The sequence below is a fragment of the Anabrus simplex genome, chromosome 1 (assembly GCF_040414725.1).
Source record: "Anabrus simplex isolate iqAnaSimp1 chromosome 1, ASM4041472v1, whole genome shotgun sequence".
Classification (NCBI taxonomy): domain Eukaryota; kingdom Metazoa; phylum Arthropoda; class Insecta; order Orthoptera; family Tettigoniidae; genus Anabrus; species Anabrus simplex.
In genome coordinates, this window is record NC_090265.1 from 886,879,651 (window position 1) to 886,898,425 (window position 18,775).

General features: G+C 38.3%; 1 protein-coding gene across 2 annotated transcripts in view; it reads right to left on the bottom strand.

The window, feature by feature from the left end:
* Nucleotides 1–18,775, bottom strand: part of LOC136857690 (hemicentin-1) — a 509,109-nt gene that overhangs the window by 166,930 nt on the left and 323,404 nt on the right. For both annotated transcript variants that reach the window (XM_067136543.2, XM_068225274.1), the window contains exon 28: nt 16,572–16,838. In XM_067136543.2, coding sequence (XP_066992644.2) covers nt 16,572–16,838 — 267 coding nt within the window. The remainder of the gene's footprint in view (nt 1–16,571; nt 16,839–18,775) is intronic.

Consider the following 18,775-nt stretch of genomic DNA (forward strand, 5'->3'; position numbering starts at 1 on the left):
AAAAATAACAAAAATTTATTTTTACTTGTAAAGTATTTCTTTTATGGGGTCGACTCTCCTTGAATGTCTCTTCCACCAAGGATACTCAAGGACAGGAATTGGAAGTAATTCGGCCATGGTCTATCAAAGGTACCGTCCCAGCATTCGCCTGGAATTAAGAATGGGAAACCGTTGAAAACCATTCCCAGGACGGCTGATGTGGGATTCGAACCCATGCTCTTCTGAATACAACGTACTACTAATGTGCCTCAGCACACAGAACTACACCGCTCAGTAAACAATGATTAGTCACTTGATCAATCACTTTTTTAATGACGGCCCTGCTCACATGGAGTCTATGACACTCATCTGCTACTGCAGATGTTGTTATCTCAGGTTCACATCATTGCTCAATAATGACCCGCTGTGTGATTGCTTAAGAAGATGGAAGAGTCTGTGAGTAGTCTGTGAGTGACCACATCAGTAGCTGAAGATTAACACCACATTGTACAGTTACATTATTTTCCTGTGCAGTATTGAGTGAGCATGAAATGGCTTCAAAATGGAAGAAAGTGGTTGTTTCCATGGGCAAAATGTTAGAAGCATTAAACAGGCTGGGCACAGGAGAACTTTTGAAAAATATTGCTGTAGATTATGGCGTAGGGACTTCAACTGTATCTGATTGGAAGAAAAACCATAAAGAAATTGAAGACTTTTGCTTTAAATTATGACGAAAAATAGTTTAGAGAATCCTACTACAGTAAAGAAAGCTAGAAATTATTAATGTATATCCGTGTATTAATGTGGTTCAGTGAAAAAAAGAGCATGGTGTTCTGATTTCAGGGACAATTTTACAAGAAAAGGCGCTTAGTTTAAGCAGCAAGCTAGCAAATGGAGATCCTAACTTCACAGCTAGTCAAGGTTGGTTGGAAAGGTGGAAAGCTCATCATGGCATACGCCAGCTTTCAGTGACTGGTAAAAATTTTTCAGGGGATAAAGTCGCTGCTGACAGTTTCATAAAGGAATTTCAGGACATTATTTGCTCCGATAACTTAATGCTAGATCAGATAAATAACGCCGATGAAACTGGACTGTTTTATCGCAAGCTACCAAATAAGACACTAGCGTCTAAATTAGATGAAACAGATCAGCACGGGGTTATAAAAGAAGTAAAGATTCCATTACAATTATGGCATGTACCAATGCATCTGGAGGACATAAATTTCCTCTCCTGTTAATAGGGAAATAAAAAATCCCCATGCTCTTACAAATGTTAATTGATCTACCTTGCTGGTTTCTTACACATCCCAAAAGAATGCATGGATGGACAGTGGAACTTTCAAAAACTGGTTCCATGAAGACTTTGTGCCAAACGTAAAAAGGTCTTTAATGAAACATCGTTCGCCACTGAAGGCCATTTTGTTCATTGACAATGAGCTATCACACCCGGGATTAAAAGAGTTGGTCAGTGGTAATGTCTGAGTGAAATTTCCGCCACCTAATGTAACAGTTCTGTTGCAACCAATGGACCAGGGTGTATTGGAAAACATCAAGTGGTTATACAGGAGGCAGCTGCTCAGCAAACAGATTGAAGAAGTGAGGGAATATGGTGTAATTTTGGTATTGAAATCAACAAATATGAAAGACTATTTATATGATTGTATCTGCATGGGACGAGGTTAGTGAAATGACAATTAAAAAATCTTGGAAACATCTATGGCATTCTATCTATGCATCTACCACCGAGGTTTGTGAATTTGTGGACTCTTCTGAATTCCTTGACACATCTGCATGCATTCCCGGAGGCTCGGATGTAGATGAAAACGACATAAGTGACTGGTTGAAAAATGATTGTAATTCAAGCTACGGCATAATGACAAATGAAGAAATTATTGCCTCTTGTTCCTCGGCAGGTAATGACGAGAGTGATGGTGAATTTGAAAATGAAACCGGCACTCCATCAGAAGAAACAATGACTCATGGAGAGGCAACAATGCAGCTGGACAAATTGATGGCCTATTTTTCCAGTCTAAAACCATACCGGTAGAACTGATGTTAGTAAAACGTCTTCATGATCGTGCTGCGTGCAAATGCTATACAAATGTAAATCAGGAAAAACTCACACATTATTTTAGTGCATAAAACAGTCATAAATGTAAGAAAAGTGTTCTTACTTTTTTTTTTTGTACAATTGAAAAAAGTCATAAATGTAAGAAAAGTGTTCTTACTTTTTTTTTTTGTACAATTGAAAAAAGGTATAAGTGTACAACTTCTGTTAATAGTTTATACAAAGTATAACATGTACTGTATTTGCTTTTTAGTTTTTCTGGATTATCTGGATTTTTGATAATCCAGATCAGTTCCAGTCTCAATTAATCCAGATAAACAAGGTTCTTATGTACTTGGATGAGAAGAAGTTATAAAGGAATTTATAGCCAAACTGAAAAATTATTAGATGTTTTTATGGTCACATGGTCCGAGTGAATCCAGAGAGAATGAACACACACACAAAAAAGTCCATTTTGACAACAATCCCAAAACACAAATAAGTTGGTTCACTGAAGTGAAAAAGAATTTTGCAGAAATGAGGATTACAACAGCAGAAATTCTAGGCAGGATTACATTTCACAATAGGATTAGAAAGTTGGGGGATTTTCAGGTAAGACAGCAAGCGTGCAACTGTCTAGATGGATGAAAGAAGAAAAGAACATAGTGAAAGGATGAAGAAGTACTGGAGTGACTGAAAATCAAGAAAGGAGACAAAACGTGAGGAAGTTATTTTATGTGGTCCACAGAAATCGAAGAAAGAATATATAAAGTTAACTCTAGAAAGATAGAAACATGAATAAGGTAAACACAATGACAGGTCAGCATCAGAATAGGGAGCAACATGAAGAGGAGACGAGGACAAACATGGAAACACAAACAGACAAGGATTATCTTCATATGCTTCCATTTTCAAAGGGATAGGCTCTCTCCTCAACAATACCAATTCTTCTGCATACATTTTTTCTGAGCCCTCTGAAAAGCTTGTTTCTGTTTCCCTGTTTCATAGGAAGGCAGATGTCGACTCTCACTGAGAAGCCATCTTGACAGATATTCAGTCTTGATACAGGAAGTGTGGAATGAGAAGAAAGCCAAATAAACACAGGAAAATGGAAGAAACAAAAAAGACAAAGATGAAAACAGGTGATGGAGATGAACTGTGGGATTACTGCTATGATATTGCTAATATAAATGAATTAGTGTGTGCCAATAATGAACTTCTGCAAAATTTATGGCATATTTGTAAACTTTCCAGTAAATTGAGGAAATACTTGCAACAACACATGCATTTATTTTGTTGCCGTCCATCAACTGGTGTACATTTCCTGCCACAAAAAACTAATCAGGCTCTTGTACAGAGGGATTGGCACCAACTCTGTAATACCTTGACCTGGGCTATAGGCTTTTATAATAAAATGTTTCTTGTCTTATTTGAGATTTTTTTTTTACAAGTTGCTTTTTGTCGCACCAACACAGATAGGTCTTATGGCGACGATGGGACAGGAAAGGGCTAGGAGTGGGAAGCAACCGTCCATAGCCTTAATTAAGGTACAGCCCCAGCATTTGCCTGGTGTGAAAATGGGAAACCATGGAAAACCATCTTCAGGGCTGCCAACAGTGGAATTCGAACCCACTATCTCCCGAATACTGGGTACTGGCCATACTTAAGCGACTTCAGCTATCGAGCTTGGTGTCTTATTTGATAAGCATTAGTCCAATACACACTTTGCCATAAAACTCATGTAGTTCTATTCTGTTAGGGAAGTGACATAATCATTTACAATCTTTGTAAACTTAAACAATGGACCGAACTACTAAACTGCTGGAACTGTGAATTCATCACCACAGACTATGTCAGGTATTTAAATTACATCTATTAAAACTAGGAAGCAGCAGAAGATACTGTACAACAAATATAAGTTCATTCAATAATGTGTAATAAAAATTACAACAGGAGTCACAGTATATACGGCAGAAATATTTCCCTTTAAGCTTAAGAAAGCTTTGCATGTACTTGTTTACATTGTGGCGAAGGAGTATTTCATTTGAGCAAAATTCTGCATATTTAGCAATACATTTTCAACTCATTAATATCATTATTTAAAAAACTTATAATTTCTTTCAGGAAATGAACAGAAGATACCTTTTTTTTGTGTCTTCAGCTGAATACAACAAAAAAATCACAACAATCAATGCCAGTAAGCTATGTCTCTCCAAAAAATACTTGAGGTTGTCTACATAGGTCTTTCCTCATCTTACAGGTTTTGAAATTAGACAATCATGTATGAAGCATGGCAAAATAGTTCATCACCAGAAATTTTTGATATTGGTTTTAAGCTGCACCGATTCAGGCAGGTCTTATGGTGACAATGGGATAGGACAGGGATAGGACTGGGAAGGAAGTGTCCATGATCTTAATTAAATAATAGTCCCAGCATTTGCCTGGAGTGAAAATGGGAAACTAACAGTTTATATACTGTTTGAATTTTTAAAAATATAACTTCAATTAGCTTAGGGGCTAAGGAAAGGAAAACTCTAACGGAAAATCATGGGTAGAAGAAGCTCTGTAAGGTGTAGAGAAGCCAATCTCCCTAGGGGAAACAATCCCAGATAATAAAACCTTCCAGGCTAACAAGCAGGGTGTTCAATGCACTATCCCATGTAGTAACCAATCCACTGTCGCCTATGGCATCATCAGTGGACCATTAGATTCGGGGGAGTCAGCACCAACATGCTAGAAGGATGAGTCATGAGTTGGATCATCCTGAAAACTCTGGATGTAAACTCAGGCAAAGACAGGTTCGTTGCAACATTCAACGCCTACACACTGCTCACACTAACATCGCATGACATTTTACCGACAACAGTACAAGGAACAGCGTTCACTGACGATCACGATTCAAGACGCAAGATTACACAACCCTCAAAGTAAAAGTGGGCCAGCAGGTAAAGCAGAACGTACTGCACTAAGTGCGAGTTTTATTGTCAGCCAGAAGATACTCGACTCAGTTACTGAATTTAACTTCCTAAGTAGTCGAGTATTCATCCCTTCTCTCAAGTGCGCTAATAAGGGCTATATCTGAGTCAATAACAAGGACAACAGGTGAAACCTGAAAATAATGGACAAATTTTGGGAAGATCTGGAGGATATACTTTCAAAAATCCCAGAAATACATACTACCATACTGCTAGACAACTTCAATGCCCAGTTGGGAAGAGACAGAACATACAGAAACATAGTGGACAACTATCAAGTACACAAATAAATTAACCACAATGTAGAATGACTGGCGGAGCTATGTAGGACTTTCTGTTTGGTCATGAGAAGGTCTTATTTAAGAAGGCCAGTAAACTATCCCCTCACAATAGTAAGAAAGTATGTGTGATGAACTGAAGACTGTGACTACATAATAGTCCAAAGACAACTAGCATGGATGAAATGGAAAGACCAGGGAAAAATGAGAGAAATTCTTGGAACAGAGGACACTTACAGCAAAATAATATGAGGAATCAAACAAAACTTGACACATGACCAACTTGCTCAGATTGAAGAGAGCTTCACTAAAGATAATTCCAGAGACTTTCAAACAGAATCTTTTAAAATATACTCCACTAAGCCTTCACTTCAGAGAATCATAAGGCAAGCTGGTTTAAAATAAGAACTGCCACCAAGTACTCTAGCAACCTTCACAACTGTGATCCACCTAGTGAATACTTTGACTACCAGCAGACACCAAATCTGGACTCACTACCTCGTTCATTGGAAGAAGTAAGTTTAATCACCCAGCAACTCAAGAATGACAAGGTAGCTGGAAAGGACATCATCATGGCCAAACTCTGGAAGTGTGCTGGTAGCAAGGTAATGAACAAGCTTACTGTGATCATTCAGAAGATATGGGAAATGGAGAAACAGTTGCCTGACTAGACCTCTACTTTGATCAAGAAAGGGGATCTTACAGATGTGAACAACTACCAAGGGATCTCTTTCCTCCCGGTAATGTACAAGAACCTCTTTGTGGCCTTACTTACAAGGGCAGAAAATCAACTGGGCCGTCAATCGGGGAGTACCAGGAAGAGCTGATCCTGTGATGAGAAAATTCGCAATCTCAAAACAGTACTAGCCTACTTCCGTAAATGTAATACTGTCAAACGGGGTGATTTTGGACGGTTTTGAGGTTATTTTTGTCTTAACTCATGAAGGGAATCTTAAATTGTATTGTTTATCATCCTAATAATGAGAAATATATCTAATTAATGCAATACCCTACAAACAAAAAATATACGCCAACGCAGGTTTTCCTGAGAAAACAAAAAGTAGTGTCCGAATTCACCCCATACTTTGGGGTGATTTTGGATGCACATGCATTTTAAACCATTGTCCGAAGTTTCAAAGCGTGTTAGATGATTTCGGACATAAATATTCCTTTATTTCAATTCTTCGTTCTTTTTTCTTTAGTTTTGTGATATGTAGAGTGTTCTGAGGGTGTCCAAAATATGACTAGCTGCTTAAAATCATTGTAATGATAAATGTAATGTGTTACTGATCGATCTTTTTTTTTTCTGACAAGGTAAATATAAAGTTTTCCGGTCTAAATTGAAATATTAATAGTTATAAACTGTACAGAGATCCTACTGAGAAATCTTAATAATTTTTCTTACAAACGATAAAAATCTCAGAGCAAAAAATATGTCGATACAATGAACATGTAGTTGCCGCTAAAATACTTTTTCTTTGAAAATAATAAATAATAATAATAATAATAATAATAATAATAATAATAATAATAATAATAATAATAATAATAATAATAATAATAAATAATAAAAATAAACATTCCTCTCTTCTCAACTTGGGCTAGAAGTATTTTCAAAATTTGTTCTTTAGCTATTGTATCCTCACCAGGGATGTTAGGGAACACAAACACTTTTCTGCCAAACATAGACTTCCCAGGAAGAACATTTTATTTGTGGCAGTGGCGGGAAGTAGCAGGTTGTGTTGGGTTGGAGCATGGCTGGAGGGTGACGAGCTTCCTTGAGCATTTCCTTCATCCTCGTTTAGCATTGGTTGTCTTCCCATTTTTTGGATGTACATTCCGCACTTTATTTTGTAGGATTGACCAAGGCATACCATAGAAATCAAATGCTTTCCTGTAATACAACTTGCCACTTTTCATATCACGTACGGCTTTCTTAATAATTTTGGTTCGTAATTACTCCTCGAAGCAGTTTCTTTCTGCCTCTGATAATTTCTAGGCATTGTCCGAAATCACCCAGGCTGCTTTTAATTTTAAGTAAAATTGCTCAAAACACTATTTTTCACTAAATCACACCAAAATTCCACAGCAATAGTTTATAAACACTTCAGTCGGTTGATCTCACTAAGAACCATAGTTATAATGCATTCCTGCCAACTGCGAGAATCAAAAGTATCCACTTAATGATAATGCATGAACTTTCAACAATGCCAGTGCATACGGGAAATTTTCCAAAGTATGAAGTTGATTCGTAATAAAAAACACAGAACGCGGGAACATAACCTCAAGGTCAAACTAAAACGCGTGCGGAAGTGCAAAGCACCGGCGGCTCATTGCTATGCGACAAAATATGACAAATCTACCATACTGTCCGAAACCACCTCTGTGTCCGACGGTATATGTAAATAACAATAATAATAATCATTTCCCCTCACTGGGCACCAAATGTAATATGTAATAATTGAAATAAAATACACTGACTGACAGAGCAAATGCAACACCAAGAAGGCGTGGTCAGAACTTTATGCCAATTGCAGGGTAGACTGACGTCACTGAGGTATGCTCATGATATGAAATGCGCCGCTGTACTGCGCATGTAGCGAACGATAAATGGGACACGGCGTTGGCGAATGGCCCACTTCGTACCGTGATTTCTCAGCCGACAGTCATTGTAGAACGTGTTGTCGTGTGCCACAGGACACGTGTATAGCTAAGAATGCCAGGCCGCCGTCACCGGAGGCATTTCCAGCAGACAGACGACTTTACGAGGGGTATGGTGATCGGGCTGAGAAGGGCAGGTTGGTCGCTTCGTCAAATCGCAGCCGATACCCATAGGGATGTGTCCACGGTGCAGCGCCTGCGGCGAAGATGGTTGGCGCAGGGACATGTGGCACGTGCGAGGGGTCCAGGCGCAGCCCGAGTGACGTCAGCACGCGAGGATCGGCGCATCCGCCGCCAAGCGGTGGCAGCCCCGCACGCCACGTCAACCGCCATTCTTCAGCATGTGCAAGACACCCTGGCTGTTCCAATATCGACCAGAACAATTCCCCGTCGATTGGTTGAAGGAGGCCTGCACTCCCGGCGTCCGCTCAGAAGACTACCATTGACTCCACAGCATAGACGTGCACGCCTGGCATGGTGCCGGGCTAGAGCGACTTGGATGAGGGAATGGCGGAACGTCGTGTTCTCCGATGAGTCACGCTTCTGTTCTGTCAGTGATAGTCACCGCAGACGAGTGTGGCGTCGGCGTGGAGAAAGGTCAAATCCGGCAGTAACTGTGGAGCACCCTACCGCTAGACAACGCGGCATCATGGTTTGGGGCACTATTGCATATGATTCCACGTCACCTCTAGTGCGTATTCAAGGCACGTTAAATGCCCACCGCTACGTGCAGCATGTGCTGTGGCCGGTTGCACTCCCGTACCTTCAGGGGCTGCCCAATGCTCTGTTTCAGCAGGATAATGCCCGCCCACACACTGCTCGCATCTCCCAATAGGCTCTACGAGGTGTACAGATGCTTCCGTGGCCAGCGTACTCTCCGGATCTCTCACCAATCGAACACGTGTGGGATCTCATTGGACGCCGTTTGCAAACTCTGCCCCAGCCTCGTACGGACGACCAACTGTGGCAAATGGTTGACAGAGAATGGAGAACCATCCCTCAGGACACCATCCGCACTCTTATTGACTCTGTACCTCGACGTGTTTCTGCGTGCATCGCCGCTCGCGGTGGTCCTACATCCTACTGAGTCGATGCCGTGCGCATTGTGTAACCTGCATATCGGTTTGAAATAAACATCAATTATTCATCCGTGCCGTCTCTGTTTTTTCCCCAACTTTCATCCCTTTCGAACCACTCCTCCTTGGTGTTGCATTGTCACTGTCAGTCAGTGTATATTAACAGAAAGAATTAATCGAAGTGTCCGTGGTATGGGCACCAGAGTTCACCAGAATGGATCCCTCAAATTTTAATAAAGCATGATAATTATTGATGAACCTAGGTGCAGTTCCTACCTATTTAGTCATTTTCAGAAGCTTGGGTAAGGCCTGAAGCAGATGTACCAGTACGCAGCTCTATGTACATGCCGTGGGAGAGAGAATTATAATGTTTTATTAAAATTTGAGGGATCCATTCTGGTGAACTCTTGAGCCCATAACGCGGACACTTCGATTATTTTTATTAATTTATCTTATTTCAATTATTACATATTACATTTGGTGCCCAGTGAGAGGCAATGGTGGTGGAGGCGGTTATCATCACCATCACCATCACCATCATCATCATCACCACCACCACCACCACCACCACCACCACCACCACCATCATCATCATCATCATCATCATCATCATCAACAACATTATTATTATTATTATTATTATTATTATTATTATTATTATTATTATTATTATTATTATTATTATTATTTACATATATTACAGCCTGAAGGTAGGAGTCACCTTCATTGTATTTGGGAAGTCCTACAATTCAGTTGACAGACAAAGCCTTAATAGCAATACACAACAAAACCTACATACTCGCTCTACAAACCCTGACAGACACACACTCCAAAGTTAAATTCAGAGGAGAGATTTTGGAAAGTTTTGAGATCAAAACAGGTGTCAATACAAGGTTACAGACTTCTTCCACTCCTCTTCAACTGCATCCTTGAAAAAGTTGTGAAAGAATGGTGCAAAGAACTGTCCAACTTGGACGCCCAGCTTGGTGTCTACCTGGGTCACAAGAGAGAGAGAGAAGGGCTGACAGTAGGTTGCCTGGCCTTTGCAGATATGGCACTAATTCACTAAATCTCTGGAAATTGTGGAGATCCAGATGAACTATATTAGGAAACAGGCAGCCCAAGCAGAACTCCAAGTTCACAGAAGAAAAACCAAGTACTTTACCAACACCAAAGAGGCTAAGAGAGTCGTCACTAGAACAGGATAGAATCAAGTGAGTGGAGGAATTTAAGTAGCTCAGTGACTGGATTGAAACCATCATGTCACAGAAAGCAGCCCGCTCTGTGATGATCAACAAGCAGGAACTTGGCCAATCGACTGATTCAAAACACCTATGCAAAGCGATGCCTGTCATACAAAAAAGAAGCTAAAACACTGCACAATAACCATCCAGCCTAAAGCCGTGTATGACATGGAGTTGTCGTCGTCACTGTCATCATCATCATCATCATCATCAATTTTGCCTGTCCAGCTCCTGCTGGATTGGGATGTTTATGGCACCTTCCCATCTTCCTGTATCCAACCAACATTGTTCTTCCTTAACTGTGCTCCAATCCAGGTTTCTTCTAATTATACTATTCTTGATCGTTTTCAACCACCTTACTCTGGGTCTCCCTCTTGCCCTCCTTCCATCTGAGTCACCAACATTCACCTGAGTATCCTTCCTTTTTCTATCCACTTAACATGTTCAGACTATTTTTAACATTCTATTGTAAAGCTTTTCCATTCCAATTTCCTTCCTGATATCTTTATTTCTTACCCTCTCCTTTCTTGTCATCAATATTATAGTTCTTAAAAATTTCATTTCACGGCCTGGATTTTATTCTTCTGTCTTTTTGTCAGTGTGCAGGTCTCTCCTGCAAATGTCTATTGGGTAGTGGTTAAATCACCTCTTTACACTTCATTGATACTCTACTTCCATCCTCCACACCATGTTTCACACCCTCTGGTGGAATGCATTTAGCTGTTGAATTCTTTTCCTGATCTCTATGTCCAGCCTTGCATCCTGCATCAGTTTGCTTCCCAAGTAGCTGAAGCTCTCTACAATTTCAAGATTTTGTCCCTTTATTTTTATGATTCTTTCCCCTTTTCCTCTAGCCAATACCATCATCTTACTTTTTTTGCACACTGATATTACTTCCATAATTTTCAATAATCACACTCAATATGTTGATTTGCCCTTGTACTTCCTCTCTGTTTGCTCCCCACATCATATCATAATCTTCAAACAGCATCACCTTCAGCTCCCTGTCCCCATGTTTTTCCTTTGTTTCAATCAACAATTTCATCCAAAAACACTATGAATAACAGTGCTGACAGCACACTTCCCTATTGTAGTCCAGTTTCATTTCAAAACCACTCTTATCTCCCCACATGTGTCCAGACACTGCTGAAACAAGTTTTGTACGTTGCTTGCATGTAATTTATCATTTGTTTTCCAAATCCTTTCTGTTGCATTACTTTCCATACCTTTTCTCTGTGTACAGTATCATGAGCCAGTAAATCAAGGAATTTCATCACCATACATCTTACATATTTCCATGTTTCTCCATTAACTACCTTATACTGAAGATGGGGTCTAGTGTTGGTCTTCCATTTCAGAAGCTATATTGCTTCCACCTTTCTTCTCATTCTCCTTTTTGTTTTCTTTCAGAACTTTACAACGCACCATCACAGATAAGTCTTACAGCGACGATGGGATAGGAAAGGCCTAGGAGTGGAAAACAAGCGGCCGTGGTCTTAAAAATGGGAAGCCATGGGAAACTATCTTCTGGGCTGCTGACAGTGGGGTTCGAACCTGCTATCTCCCAGATGCAAACTGACAGCAGTGCACCCCTAACCGATTTTCTCTTTTCTAGCACCCTTTCAAATATTTTTGCTACCTGAAATACGAGTGTGATTCAGTGATAATTATTACACATCTTTTCGTCTCTCTTATTAATATAGGTATTATTACTGCTTTGCCACAGTCATTTTATATTGATTTTTGTTTCAAAATATACTAAATAGCCTATATAGCCATTGTATACCAATGGGTCTGGCTGCTTTTATCATTTCCACACACAGTTCATCCACTCCCATTGCTTTTCACATTTTCATTCCTTTAACAGCAATTTCCACCTCTTTCATTGTGACTTCACGAGCAGAAAAACTTTTATCATCTCAGACGATACAGGAAATGGAGAAACTGTCACCTCAACTTTGATCCACCCCTCCACCAAAAGGAGATCTTACAGACATGAATAACTACCAAAGGATCTCTCTCCTCCTAGAAATGTACAAGGTCCTCTCTAAGGCCATGCTAACAAGAACAGATAATCAGCAGGTGCCATGGAGTGTCTGTCACTAAATAGAAAAGGCTTGGTTGACAAACAAGATCTTAGGGAAAGAAGAATTCTCAGAAAGATCCTACAACCAGTACTGGAAGATGGGAGAAACTGGAGATCAATCATAAATAACCACTGATCTGCAGTTCGGGCAGTCACCCAGGTGGCATATTCCCTATCTGTTGTTTACCTTGCCTTTTCTTAAATAATTACAAAGAATTTGGAAATTTATTAAACATTTCCCTTCATAAATTATTCCAATCCCTAACTCCCTTTTCTATAAATGAATATATGCCCCAATTTGTCCTCTTGAATTCCAACTTTATCTTCATACTGTGATCTTTCCTACTTTTAAAGATATCAATCAAACTTATTTGTCTACTAATGTAATTCACGCCATCTCTCCAATGACAGCTCGGAACATACCACTTATGATATAGATGTTGATTCCCATAGGGAAACCAAAATATTTGACCCAAATGACTCGAGCAGCTCGTCTCCTTTCTCCCAAGTCTTCCCAGCCCAAACCTTTCAACATTTTTGTAATGCGACTCTTTTGTTGGAAATCACCCAGAATAAATCAAGCTGCTTTTTGTTGGACTTTTTCTAGTTCCCAAATCAAGTAATCCTGGTGAGGGTCCTTTACACTGGAGCCATACTCTAGTTGGGGTCTTACCAGAGACTTACAGTATATGCCCTCTCTTTTACATCCTCAATACAACTCCTAAATATCCTCATAACCATATGCATAGATCTGTACACTATATTTACAATCCCATTTATGTGATTACCCCAATGAAGGTCTTTCCTTACATTAATACCTAGCAGTGATCCCCATTAGGAACTTTCACTCCATCAACAAAGTAATTAAAACTGAGAAAAATTTTCCTATTAGTGAAACATGCAACCTGACTTTTAACCCTGTTTATCATCATACCATTGGCTACTGCCATCTCACAACATTGTCAAGGTCATTTTGCTGTTGCTCACTATCTTGTAACTTATTTATTACTCTATACAGAATAACATCATCTGCAAAATGCCTTATCTCTGACACCAGTTCTTTACTCATATCATTTATATATATAAAGAACATAAAGGTCCAATAATACTGCCTTGAGGAATTCCCCTTTTAGCGACTACAAAATCAGATAATGCTTCACCTACTCTAATCCCTCTTAGCGACTACAAAATCAGATAATGCTTCACCTACTCTAATTTTCTGAGTTCTATTTTCTAAAAAATATAGCCACCCATTCAGTCACTCTTTTGTCTAGTCGAACTGCAATAATTTTTACCAGTAGTCTCCCATGATCTATCCTATCAAACGCCTTAGATAGATCAGTTGCGATACAGTTCATTTGACCTCCTTAATCTGAGATATCTGACATATCTTGCTGAAATCCTACAAGTTAAGCTTCAAAGGAATAACCTTTCTTAAACCCTAACTACCTTCTATTGAACCAGTTATTAATTTTTCAAACAAGTCTAATATATAATCAGAAAGAATACAGAAGGTTACATGCAACAACATCAAACTGACTGGCCTGTCATTTTCAGCTTTTCCTTTATATACAGGGGTTACTATAGCAGTTCAGTTGTCACAACTCAAAGCTCAACTCACAGATAGGTTCTCTAACTCTGTCAGGAAAGGAGTAGTTTTCTATAGTCATGTGGCAAGATTGTCTCCCAACAGACTGCCCAACTGTTTGTTTACTTTCTGACAAAACAAGAAAGTCCCTACGACCTGGCTGATAGCAACTGAGAAGAACATAAAAGAACTGGGCCTAACAGACTTAAAAAACAAACAGGCTGTGAGACAGATCCAGAAGAAAGTCTGTGTTTTCAACGTAAACCCTTTGAAGAAGAAAGGTACCCCCTGGTCAGAAGAAAGGAAGAAGCTACACCAGGAGAAGATGTGATAATACAGGGCTAAGAACAAAGCCCACCGGCTGAACAAGCATGGTCCCAAGTAGGCCCAAGTAGGTCTCATTATATGAGACAAATATACAGATATGATTTTTTTTACTGGTTAACCCAACAGGATGCGTGTTTGGGTATTTTTTTTACCCCGGGTAAAATGAATTGTGAATAATTCTAGGTGTAATGGGTTTTTCACCCCTCACTACTTGTTACTGTCCCATACAGTCCTGATTGCTTACTATTAATGTAATGTTAGTGTTGTTTGAGCCATTAATAAGTTTAGATGCTGATGCTGGTCTTGGGTAATTTCTACCCGGTGTGCATGCTTGTGTAAGTTTATATAGAGGTCTAATTTTCCATGGATTGATGGACTATTCACAATGAACAAACTATCCAATAAGGATATCAGTGATTTACTTGGTGACGAACAAGATGGTGAAGTTGTTGGTGGAAGTGACAATTCAGATATACAGGTAAACTTTGTTAATGAAAGAGATCATAGAAGCGATACCAAGAAGGAAAAATATGCGTCAGACCATGAAGGTATTTCTTTCAATGTGTACATGAAGTTGATGAGGATAATAAACTGTTAGCTACAAGACTTGATGTTTCTAATGGGAAGGATGATACCACGTTGTATAAAAGTATATTTCCTCAAAGGGGCTGCACCAGAGCACAAATTATCGTTATTTGTTTGCCAGGGATAAAAGGAGAAGTTTGAACTACAAAGACTGCTATTGACTACTGGGGACAAATGGCAAATAAGAGGATAGATTTTACTGTAGCATATACAAACATTTACATTGAGAGTGTGAAGTCAAATTTTTTTCTAGGAAATGAGATGCCACAAAAATTAACAAATCAGAAATTATAGCTTTGTTTGGACTTTTATGCCATACTGGTATGCTGCAATCAGCACATATCAATACAAAAGATCTTTGGACCGAAGGCAGCGGTGCTGATGTTTTCATTGTGATGATGCATTCAATTTGACAACATTTATTTCTAGAGTTCAGAGACATGGGACTAACAAACTTGCCCCCACACAAGAAGTTACTGAAATATTCAAACAGAACATACAGAATACTTACACAAAAAATGAATATGCCACCACCAATGAGAAGCTAGAATCTCAACTTATAATATCAAGATTTAACCTCAACTTTCATTATTCTTAAGAAGTTTACCCCCACGTCATTGTATTTTAATTTTTTAAAAATTTAAGTCTATTCTCATCTACAAGATATTTGAAGTCCATACTAGAATAGCCTACTCTAGAAACTTCTCCAGCATTTTGAAGAAAGAAGATCACTCTCTAGGATCCCTTACATACAGATTTTATCACAAATTTGAAAACTGATTTGTTGAGTGTTTTAGCTCAACATGAAGGAACATTTTATTTCATCATCATAAGTATTTTTTATTTCATATATGCCGATTTTTGTATTTTTACACACATTTTTTAGCTGAAGACGTTCCAAATCAGGAAGGAAATATTTAATATGGGATACTTCCTTCAACCTAAACCTTAGTTGAGTTGATGCCAATATGGGGCAAAAATGATTTATAAGTTGTAAGCTCGAGTCTTTTCATAGTCACTGTGATTTTAGGCAGTACAGTACTATCCATGGTATCTATGCAATCTATGAAATCTATACAAACATGGTATTTTGCTTCTTCCATGAAAGGAGCATTAGCCATACTTCAACGTTTCATTTCTATTGGTAGGTCCAGTAAATACTCCAGATGAATACTGTAACTCACTAACACAAATTCAAAAACTTCAGCAGGTTTACACAACTAAACAGTGATGATAGAAAGAACGATACAACTGTACTCCATGAAACATGAAAAGATAAACTGATTAGGAAAAGAATTTACCCAGCCCACACTCATATGTTACAAAACAGAGCATGCATCCTCCTGATGGATTAAGGAGACCTTGAAAGATGGAGGAACATCACCATCAACTTTTCTGCTCTCAAATTGGTCACAGAAATTACACGAGAAGAGTAAGTTTTATAATTAGCCACAGGAATAACTGAAAGCCTACAACATAAACCATGACACTTGCTTCAGTTACGCTCATTTAAATAAATATATGTGTAACTTTAAAGTTTTTCAATCTGTCAAAAACACTCATTATAACACTATAGCATACATTAACTGAGTCGACATTGAAAAAAGGCTTCCTTCTTAAAAAATAAATAAAAAGTAAAGATATGATATTATAAATTATTATTAAAATTATGATATCATATATGATAAATAATGATTCTTTAAAACTTACAGTTCTGGTACTTACCTTGGGTGCAGGATTTGCCTGTACTATGCAGCGCAGAGTGACGGTAGTCCCAGCAATGGCTACTAAATGATGCTCTAAATTTGGTTCCGTGAAGGTAGGAATTGTTAGCACATCCAGGCTATAAGTAGCAGTGGTGTGTCCTGCAGGATTTGTAGCAACACAAGAATAATCTCCACGATCAGATGGATGTGCCTCTTCTAAGCGTATAGCTCGACCACCATCTTGAAGAGTTAATTTTCCCTGCTTTAGGTCAACCAATTTACCATCCTTGAAAAATAAACATATTTAAATAAGTCTCTGAAGAATCCTTGGTATCCAGAATTTATATTATGCTTTCCTAGTAATTATCTGCCTAAAGCTTTTATATTGCTAATAGCTGTTGTACCCATCACTAATGGGAAAATCACTTAGCAAGTGTATTATTACAATTTTGTAGACTACTTGTTGCAAATTCTTCACAAAACTGGAACTTTGAATATTGATTTAATGTCTTAATGCTTTGATGTTTCGTGATTTCTATTGGTAGGTCCAGTAAATACTCCAGGTAAATACTGTAACCCACTAACTCAAGGATGAATTGATTTAGGTTTACACAACTAAACAGTAATGATAGAACAAATGATATAAACTGTACTCCATAAGCACCTGGATCAGTGTAACTTAGGAAGGAAGTTGGATCAACTTGACAGGAAGGTGCATCTGCAACTACCACACTTTCATCAATTTCTGGCTTGCCAGCATGTCATGAAGACAGTCAATATCCAGAAGATAAATGAGGGAAATAACATCTCCTACAGAACTAGTAATACAAACACATAGGTTATAAGATTATATTGATATATTATTACAAACAGAGATAATAGCACATTTGGTTTCCTTTGTGCAAATTTCTGTATATAAACCATGTACAGTTTTAGGAAAAATTTCAAAAAGTACATAAAGGTGTAAAAAGATTTTGAAATGATGCCACAGAATTAGCTACTGGTTTTTGGACTTATACTTTCAGATGACTGCCACTGATATTTTCCTTATTTTTCACATATTGTTGATGGAACTGTCACCTAGCAAGTGCATGATTACATTTCTGTGGACCCCTCATATTGTTGCTAACATTCTGAGGCATGTACTACTTGGTTCCTGGTTCTCTGCAGCCTTGTGCAGTTTCATCTACCTTACATATTTTGATCTATTCTTTCTGTTATGAAATCCAAATATCATGTTAACATTTAAGAAGTACAGAAAGATGAACAAAATTTTGCCATTATGATCTCCATAGCAATTCTCTGCAGAATTAGTTATCAGCTCTTGGACATACACTTCCAGATGACTGCAACCGATATTTCCCACAGTTAGGGAACAAAAGTTTGTAAGTGATATTCTAAATCAATTTTGTCATGAGCAATTTTCCTGTAAAACCAACCGTAAGAGAGATATCGAGGGTGATGTTTTAGGTTCCTTCTGAAGCTCCCCTCTTACTGAATTTTTTTGAACAATTTACAGCAGGGCTTCCAACTGGCAGGCCATGGGCTGCATGAGACCCCTGAGGCCACATTTTGCAGCCTACAAAAGATTTCCAAAAGAAATATTTAAAGAAATATGAAAAAAGTACCTGCAAAAAAAAAGTCATAGCTTATTCGAAAAATTTATTAATTTTCATACCCATTAGAGACCTGAGTGAAAACTCTTTAATATTATTTCCTGTCCTTATGTCTTCACTTGATGTAAATAGAGTATATTTGATTGATTTCTTGAATTTAAATCCAAAATTTGATGAAAAATGAGCCCTCACAAATGTTGGTGTTAGGTCTTAACCATTATAAAAATTGCTATGGGATTCATCCTAAATCTTGAACTCCATGCCAGTCACAGTCAATTGAATTTTATGCAAACAAGCATACAATGAATTTTTAAAAATCTTTCATTTTCATTGATGAAGAAGGCATTTTTAGTTCATTGTTCTCTTGTTGGTAGTACTGGCTGGTAGATAGTGCTGCATTTTTGAAGAAATTTTCAGAGAAGTTTTTCTGGAAGTACATTGGTGATATTTTAGGCTCTTGCAACTGAATATCAATGTTCTGTCCACAAGGATGATGGTCTTTGGATTTGTACTAGACAAAAAAAGGGATCACATTAAAAAAAAATGATATCCAGCAAACAACACCCACAATTTGGACTGAAAATTGCATCAATGTTTTGGAGCAAGT